The 9,151-nt window shown below is 45.6% G+C and overlaps 2 protein-coding genes across 4 annotated transcripts in view; one reads left to right on the top strand and one right to left on the bottom strand.

Moving 5' to 3' along the window:
- Window positions 1-201: 201 nt before the first annotated feature.
- On the bottom strand, window positions 202-2,491 carry LOC119379128 (protein O-linked-mannose beta-1,4-N-acetylglucosaminyltransferase 2). Its single transcript, XM_037648313.2, has one exon. It carries the CDS (start codon window positions 2,073-2,075, stop codon window positions 384-386), a length of 1,692 nt encoding a protein of 563 aa, XP_037504241.1. The 5' UTR covers window positions 2,076-2,491; the 3' UTR covers window positions 202-383.
- A 2,376-nt stretch (window positions 2,492-4,867) lies between these two features.
- The window catches only part of LOC119379124 (R3H and coiled-coil domain-containing protein 1), a 15,391-nt gene continuing 11,107 nt past the window's right edge, over window positions 4,868-9,151 (top strand). The window contains exons 1-5 of one of the 3 annotated variants that reach the window (XM_037648306.2): window positions 4,876-4,949; window positions 5,037-5,119; window positions 5,442-5,585; window positions 5,664-5,816; window positions 6,550-7,624. In XM_037648306.2, the coding sequence (XP_037504234.1) occupies window positions 4,929-4,949; window positions 5,037-5,119; window positions 5,442-5,585; window positions 5,664-5,816; window positions 6,550-7,624 (1,476 nt within the window). In that variant the 5' untranslated portion in view covers window positions 4,876-4,928. Of the gene's footprint in view, window positions 4,950-5,036; window positions 5,120-5,441; window positions 5,586-5,663; window positions 5,817-6,549; window positions 7,625-9,151 lie in introns of all 3 variants that reach the window. The other 2 variants (XM_037648308.2, XM_037648309.2) reach the window with 2 other exon arrangements.

Genomic DNA, 9,151 nt, shown 5'->3' with positions numbered 1-9,151 from the left:
GTTAAATGGAGACAAACTTACTACACAGGAGGTTCAATTCATCCAAAGCTCAATGTATCGTGCTCTCAGCCCCTAGTCCATACAATTAGCAAAAACAAGTGGTGTACACAATTGTGTACATAGAGTCTCGAAGGGTTAAATTAAAAAAAAAAAAAACTTGGGTTGGTACTTCTTTGAACATAAAGGACAAGTTCAGTGCAATTTCAATGCAAGCTTGCCCTGCTGAATGCATTTTTATTTGTTCTTTAAAAAAAATGGGAAGACTGCTTTTTGACACACACTACAGAGAGCATTGACCATTAGCATGTTGTCATGATCTACTGACCATTAGAAAACGTTTTCTTGCATAGCATGTATGCGCTACCATGCAATTGTGAAATCTTTCAATAGGTGTTGTCCCTGCAGCTGGGAGGAAATGCACTGAAGCCACCAGAATTTCCATCACACACAGCTTTCACCCATATGTGGAGGTGATTGCTTGTAATGTTTTGGACAAAAGCTGTCTTATTTGTATGTATCATTTGAACCTCAGCACCATTTTTTAGCCATGCTTCATAATAGCAATGAGCAAAACTAGCAAATGCTACATTCCATGGCTCAAGCCAGGAAACTACGAACTGTGTATTGCCTTCGGAATCTTTGTGCACTTCACATTTCAGTTTCAGAACTTGGCCTGGAAAAATATTCTTAAGGTTATTGCGTGTGGGGACACGTTCAGTAGATAGGTTGATAAGCATTGGCACAATTGATGTGTCAACTGCCGTGTCCTGATAAATGTGAAAGAGCCAGTTGGGATTATCGCAGCACAAGTGTGGTGGAACTTCTTTACTTAGGAGTATCTGTTGCTGGGCTTCCAATGGCAAGTGGTATATTCCACCATACTGTGGCTCAAATTCGGGGTGAAAGACAGTGTTGGTCTTGTTTGTATTTCTCCATGCTGCATAGGCAATATCCACTGATGGAAGATTTGTGAGGGTTTTGTATGGAGTATAATTGTCAGGATTAATGCCGTACGGAAACAGTTCCAACACTGCTGACCCTGGCTGCAAGAACATTGATAAAATCAACGCTGAGCCATGCATACTTATCAAAAGTTGGGTGCATCTCAGCAAAGCTACTACATCTTGGAGGGCTTCACTTTCCAGATTAATGACTACAGGTGTAAGCTTAGTGTGCAGCTTTACCATGTTCACTAGTTCATCTAGGTTTGCAATTAGCCTGTTCTTGGTTCTTGATATTATGAGTGCATGGCTCCTGTTTATCTTTGATTTCAGTGGCACATCAAGTGCATGAAGGAAAAATTTAGCAAACAGACTGACTTCGGCCCCTGCTGTCTTAAGGTTACTGTTGAGAGGACCTTGTGGGACCACAAAACCATACTGATACCACGTGCTGTCCTTTCGCAATCCAACAATCGCCCTTGTAAAGCGGTACCACTTAGACATTTCAGTTCTGTGCAGTATCTTCCCATTTTTAATAAGGGCTTTATACAACTGCCAGTAAGGTCCCTTTCGTCTTTCATCAGCCAGGAACAACGTAATGTTGTGAAGGCAGTGCAGCACCTCTACACTACTGCTGCAGCTACGCATCTCCCGAACAGTCGAAAATACTGGAATGAGGTCATCGTGAAACACATGCATCAAATTGTCCGGGTTGAAGCGACTGACTACAAGTGTGTCACCGTGAACGTCCACAACATCGAGCTCTGAAAACGCCGACAAAGGCAAATCCACAAAATTGAAGTAAAACGCCCCGTGATCGTTTACGGATGACAGATCGGTAAGCGCAGGATCGTTTCTTCCGTTTAGGTCACCAAGAAGAGTAGTTTCTGGGCCATGAAGAAAAACAAAATCTCCGGTGTCTCCTCGATAGTACAAGTTCCTAAATATGCACGTTCTCAGAGTATAGTTGGGGCCACGACACCACACAGAGCTCGATGCCTTGACCGGGCCCCATCTAGAATGTCTGTCAGTTTGTCTACAGCTGCTATCGCCGCACTGATTCGCGTAATCGAGTACACGGTCAACTAACATGCACGCAAGTACACAAATGACATGGCTGGGACGAAGAAACATGATGAACTGGGCACCCCATTTGAAGATCACTGCCACTTCACAAAAACATTATGAACGCACACCATGAGCACCATTGTCAAAAAGCCCAAGTGCTTATCCGCACTGCAGAGGCTCCTCAGCTTCATAACAAAGATTGAAATTTGGTCACTAAACGAAGCACCAGAAGTCATCCGACAGAGGACCGATGCCGATGAGTCCAAATCAAGGGCATTTATGCCAGACGTACTACATGCAAAACTGCTCTTCTCTCACACCTCGTGCGGCTTAAAGTGCTAGTAATATGGTACCAAAGCATACGGCACTTTAACAGCAGCCCGCAACGTCTACCACAACCATTACAACTACCTACTGCGGGACACTGCACACGCTCATATGACGCGCTGTGGCGCTGTCGCTCAACCGGCTCAACACTCACGCCACTCACACTACTCACACGCGCTCCTCACTACTAGGGTGTATCACTAGGGTCGCCCTTTTCGGAGGTGCACTGAGGGACGGGGGCGGAGCCTCGTTGCTTTTTGTTGTTGTTTGTTTTCTGACGTCATTTTCAAAAAGCATGCGGCTGCATGGGCTGCATGCTCTTTGAAGTCATCGTTTCTTTTTTTTTTTTTTTTCTTCTCGCGCGGGTTGGGACAACACTGTGCGGTGCATGTAGAGTTACTGTATAGGTCTAACGGGCTGTATTTGTATTGCCACGCTGGACGTAACTTTTAAGACTCGTTATTCTTACGTCCAGACGTAACTGCAACGGCTCGTACCGTTACGTCTAGACGTAACGCTAGACACTCCCACAACTCCCTACTGTATAACTCTAGTGCATGGACCCAACAGCGCCGCCAGGCTGACACGGACACATTTGATCGCAGGTTTGATATACCGACCACCGTGATACCGACATAGTCTGAGGTGCTGCTGTATGGTCAGTTTTAATCGCGATTTGGCAAACCTCCGCGCCAAACTCGATCCGTATCGGCCCCGATCGCGATCAAAAGTGTCACCGGTGAAAGCAAGCTCGACGGCACGCAGAAGTCCGAGCCGTCGTGATGTCGGCCGTTAAACACTGCAATGATATACGGTTTGTTGCTTTTGTTCCTGCAACATTGCTCGATCTGTTGTTGGTGTGCCTGCGACGCGCGAGTAAAGAATGGAGACGACGTACGACCAGCCCGCCGGGCCACCGTTTCAGTGTTCTATATCAAAACAACCAAGTAGCTGTCAGGTGGAACGACGGCCAGCGTGATGTCTTATACGTACAACGCTTAATCCAGGATGCGGTCGGCATTGGACACGTCCTCATTAACGTATTAACATCTTTAGCGCGCATTAACTAATACTCCGCTCACCTAGCCAACTCGTTCAGCAGTTTCAATTCCAGAGTTCATTACTGAACTCAGCTGACGTATGGCCGGCGCTCAAGCGAGTCCAGTTTCCAAGACAGATTCTTCGGGAACACAGGAGGCTTATGTTCGAAATCGATCACAACTTCTGTTTCCTTTTTATTTATTATTTTTATTTTTTTGCGCGGAACGGTTGTACCAGTTGTACGTTGTTTGAAGTCATTGTCTTTTTTTTTCTTTCGTTTTGTCGCGCCGGTAGGCATCACACTGTGCGGAGCGTGGACGCGTGATTGCGCAGCCTAAACGATCACGCAGCGTGGACCCGGCAGCGCCGACGAGCTGACACGGGCACATTTCATTAGTCTGAGGTGCTGTTGCATGGTCAGTTGTAATCGCGATTTGGCACACCTCCGCACTGTATCTGTATCGGCCCCGATCGCGATCAAAAGTGTCCGTGCGACACCGGTATTATGGCATGGTGTGAAAGCATGCTCGACGGCACGCAGAAGTTCGAGCCGGCTGTTATGACGGTGGCAATGATACACGGTTTGTTGCTTTTGTTCCTGCAACATTGTGCCTGCGACGCGCGAGTAAAGAATGGATACGACATACGACCAGCCCGCGGGCCACCGTTTCAGTGGTTTATATCAAAACAACCAAGTAGCTGTCTGGTTCTGGAACGACGGCCAACGTGATGTCGTATACGTACAACGCTAAATCCAGGATGCGGTCGACATTGGACGCGTCCTCATTAAAGTATTAACATCTTTAGCGCGCATTAATTAATACTCCACTCACCCAGCCAACTCGTTCAGCAGTTTCAATTCTAAACTTTGTTACTGAACTGAACTTTGTTACTGAACTTAGGTTTATGTTCGAAATCCATCACGACAATAACTTCGGAAATATTATGTGCGCCTCCTACGACCTGCGTATCCACCGTCATGACAGCCGTCACCACGATGGCTCGAACTTCTGCGTGCCGTCAAGCTTGCTTTCACAGTGTCATAATACCGGTGTCGCACGGACACGGGTCGAGTTTGGTTCGGAGGTTAGCGAAATCGCGATTAAATGCGACCATGCAGCAGCACCTCAGACTATGTCATCAAAACTGCGATCAAATGTGCCCGTGTCAGCCTGTCGGCGCTGTCGGGTCCATGCACGGCACAGTCTTGTCCCTACCCGCGCGAACAAACAAACAAACAATAAAAAACAATAATGACTTTGGAAAACATGCAGCGCTCCACGCAAGAAAGAAGAAATTGAAAAAAAAGAGGAAACGGAAGTGACGTCGGGAAACGAACAACACCAAAAGAAAAGTGACTCCGCCCCCGTACCTCAGTGCACCTCCGGAAAGGGAGACCACCCGTATCACTACTGCTGCGACCGGCTCGGCTTTCAATGGATTGTAACAGAAACAGTCTAGCCATATAAGTGTTCTGTGGTCTAGCCACATAATAGTCGCTTCCGGTCGTCCGTACTTCCGCTGGAGACACCAACACCAAACGTTTCAGACATGGAGCGTGATGAATTTCAGGTTAGTGCGGTGCGCTTATGTTGAAGGCGTTTATGTACCCACAGTGTCGGTGTCTGACGCTTGTCGCCAATGTACCCTTGTGCGTAGACTGGCGGCGACAGAGACGAAGTCTTTGTGAAAACTGTTTGCAAGGAGATAACGAATTTTGTACAAGGTGATGTTCAAAACAGGTAAAGTGCAGTCCTGCCTGTTATCTGCTAATATTTTAATCACGCTTGTATTCAGTTTATTTTGGTCCACATCAATAATTAAACTTAAGTGGAATTACTTTTGAATGTCTGTGTGTCATGCGATAAGGACTGTCACTGGTCAGCATGTGTCTTTAAAGGTAGTGCTGGCACTTGGAAATTTGAGCTGTGGGTGACGCTGTTGCTCAACTTGAAAGTTGAAACGCGTCGTTCTTGTCGAAATGCTTGCATAAAATTCGATCTAAGCATCAAGTGTGTCTCCTTTTTCTTTATTTAACACACACGGTTCTCTCTCTCTCTCCAGTGTGCTGATCTTTCCAGCCCTGCCGAAACGCGAGAGATTCCTGACTCACAAGGTTGTCGAAGAAGAGTTTGAGGACCTGTGCAGTTTCTCACTGGGAGGCGTTCTTCGAAGGACAGCTGTGTGCCTGAAATCGCGGCTTATTTTGTAAATTATGCCACTTGTTTTCTTGCTGCAGTAATGTTGCAGAAGTAGGTGACCTTGACAGAAGTATTTTCTTTTCAGTGCATTTAACAACGGCTTCTGCTTAGATGAAGCAGTACGGAAAGTAGCTGTGAGGCTCTGCAGAGAGAAAGGGCTTCCGGTCGATTTCCTTTCGCATAGCATCAAGAGACCGCCACCTTCAAGCAGAGAGATGCAAGCACCTAGGCCCGCACGGTAACATATGTCATTCATGACCATTTCACTCCATTGCATGAGAGCTATGGCTTCACGGGCTGCTGATTACAATATCATTGCGTGTGTGTAAGCTGATATTGCCTGAGTGACCATGTTATAATATAAAGGGCTGGCAGTAATGTTGAGAACATGCTAGCATTGTTACATTCTTTCATTTTCCTTCTTTGTGTGTCCATCACACATATGTGCATTGAAAAAAAGAACAGTAAACATATCTTGCTGGTAGAGCATATAACAGGCATTTCACATAACTAGAGCCAAGGATTAAAAAAAAAAAAGTTGTTTACCACAACTGAAGCGAAAAAACCGTGTGCGTGAACTGTGGTGAAATGAGTGGCCACGGCTCCAGGCATCAGCTTCACAGTGCGTCAGCATTTGTGATAGTGGCACACTGCAGTGAAGCGTCGTTGTCCCTGATAAGCAATAGGTTGAGTCTGTTTGACCAAAATACGGAAAAACACTTTGAAATCTGTGATGTCACATTGACGTTCATGTGCGCAGATTTCAGCGTGAAATAAAAAAGTAAGACATTGACCTTAGTTCTCTTTTATTAATAAGCCTGTGATGCTACAAATAATGACAGCAGGGTTTTCAAAAGTAATTTATCAGTCTAAATTGATTCATTGTTTCACTTTAGTGTCTCTTTGACTTTGAAGGTGACGTGTATGTAAAGTTTGATCATGCTAATTTGTTCTGAACTCCTTAAATGCAGGCAGCGTCAAAGGCGTCCAGATATACAGTTGTATGTGCCACGGGGTCGTAAAGCTGAGGCCTTGAAACCTGATGCAAGAGATGCCCCTGCACAAGCAGCAAGGGTGCCTTCGCAACATTTGCTAGAAAGGCGAGCACCATTGGCAACAACAGATGCAGCAGAGGCCTTGACACCTGGCACAAAAGATGCCCCTACACAAGCAGCAAGGGTGCCTTCACCACACTTGTCAGAAAGGCAAGCACCTTTTGCAACAACAGATGCTGCAGAGGCCGTGAAACCTGATGAAAGAGGTGTCCCTGCAGAAGAAGCAAGAATGCCTGCCCCACACCTGCCTGAAAGGCAAGAACCTTTTGCAACAGATGCAGCAGAGGTCGTGAAACCTGATGCAAGAGATTCCCCTGCACAAGCAGCAAGGGTGCCTTCCCCACACTTGCCAGAAAGTCAAGCACCTTTTGCAACAACAGGTGCAGCAGGCCCTCGATGCATAGAGGACACTGGATACCATCGTGTAGAAGCACATTCAGGAGACATCAAAAAAACCTGTGCTCAATTGAACGAGCTCACCAATGCGTGTGGTATGGATGGTGATGCTGACTATACTGGCCAGGATTTAGACAGTAACTGTGATGTGCTCTCAACAAGTGGAAATTCTGATAATGGTGAAGGTGTGATCCAAGTGTGCTTGTCACTTTCACAGGAAAATGACAGTGAATACATTAGAAAGGCTGCAGACGAATGTTCTCAAGAAGTGAATTCATTGCAGGAGTTTCCATCTATTGTGACCGATAGCGCAGGTACACAAAAAAGGACAGGCCTACAAGCACTGCAGGGTAGCGTTGGCATCGCAGTGGACGACAGTGTTGTGAGAACTAGTGAAAGTACTCAAAATGCAGCACATGAAGAACCGTCACCTACAAGTCAAATGGAGATGGCACAGTTGTGTGGTGAGCATGTGGACACTGGTGGAGATAGCACAGAAACAAGCATTGGAGAGAGCCATAAGGATGCTGAGGATTCATGGGATGCCCTTTTTGATGAAACAGGGGAATGTGTTGATCCAGAAGTTTTGAAAAATGTGAGTGATTTGACATGCCTAAGTTTAGTGTTTTGATGCTCAATTGGCAGTTTGGACTTGTTTGTGCTGTCTGTCCATCTGAATTTCCAGTACCAAGCATGCCCTTCTCTTAAGACCGTTCTATGAAAAAAAAAGGCAGAAAACAAAGTGGAGTCCACATCTTGTCTTATATTCTATAGCAAGCTACAGCTTGTTAAAGCATACGACATCCATGAACACTGCAATAGTTTGTTTCTTTCATAGCACATTGATTGTTGATGAAGTTTAGTCCAGGGATATGCCATTCAAGAGCAAGGGCTTGTACGTCTTGGATGCCGTGTTGATGAACCATTTGCAGCTTCCACTGTGCAGCACTAATAATGGTCATGCAAAGATGGAGGCTGTGATAGTGTTACTTTTCAGCATTCCAGTTATTGTCACTGAAGCATGACTGTAACATGTAAATTGGCTTTGATCTGATTTCTTGCTGTTAATAATGTTATGTCTACAGTGCAAAAGTAACCTAAAGAAAAAGAAATGCCTGTCATAACTGTGTAATTTATACTTGGCTACATACTGGTTCTCGTCGTTGCTGTTGCTCTAAAGCTCTTTGCTGTGGGGTACCTTATTGACAAAATTATATCGCATATTGCAGGCATTCCCTATTTATGACCAGCAACTTACTACTGTCCTTGAAGTGGAAAGTATACAATCATTGCATTTCTCCAGTGCTAACATATGGGGCAGACACTTGGAGGATAACAAACTCGAGTCCAAGTTTAGGACCACACAGTGTGCGATAGAACAAAAAATTATAGGTGTAACATCAAGAGATAGGAAGACGGCAGAGTGGATCAGACAACAAAAAAGGGTAGGCAATATCCTAGTGGACATTAAAGGGGTACTGACACAAAATTTCGCGGCTGAGATAGTCTGCGAGATCGATTCCCGTGAACATGTGTATATCATCTGCAAAATATCAACAGCGAATATAGCTTGGAAGGTATTTTAAATGAATTTTGAAGTTTGCATGAACGATCGACACCCTCAGGCTATTGACACCCTCAAAAGTGACCCTCTGTGACCTCCTACTTCCCTCATGTGACCACGCTGCAACAAGCTATGACGACATCATAGCCGCCATTTTTCATCATAGCCGCCGTGTTCGCTCTAGCAGCCTACTTCTCAGCAGCTGCTCGCGAACCACGCGGAAGTGCGTCACAGTTCTGTGTGCTGACGTGATCGAGCGCTGCACCCGCTAGGTCGTGATAGTTGCACCCGGAGGCTTGTCGTTTTTGAAACTGAAACTGACACTGGTCGGTAATGAAGAGCCTGTAAAAAATTATCTGTCGCGCGCTGCAGCAAACGATGTGCCGTGTTATGACTAACGGGCCCTCAGCAACACATTGCAGCAAAAAAACGCGAGGCCAAGATTTTTGTCAGTACCCCTTTAAGGGATACTGAACAAAATTTTTGCTGCCGAGATTTTCAGCCAAACTGAAAGATTGGTTGATTTCAGACAGAAACTAGCGGAGAATAATGAATTTG

This window comes from Rhipicephalus sanguineus, chromosome 1, assembly GCF_013339695.2.
Source record: "Rhipicephalus sanguineus isolate Rsan-2018 chromosome 1, BIME_Rsan_1.4, whole genome shotgun sequence".
In the NCBI taxonomy this organism is placed as follows: Eukaryota; Metazoa; Arthropoda; class Arachnida; order Ixodida; family Ixodidae; genus Rhipicephalus; species Rhipicephalus sanguineus.
This window is presented reverse-complemented; position numbering and strand designations above follow the sequence as displayed.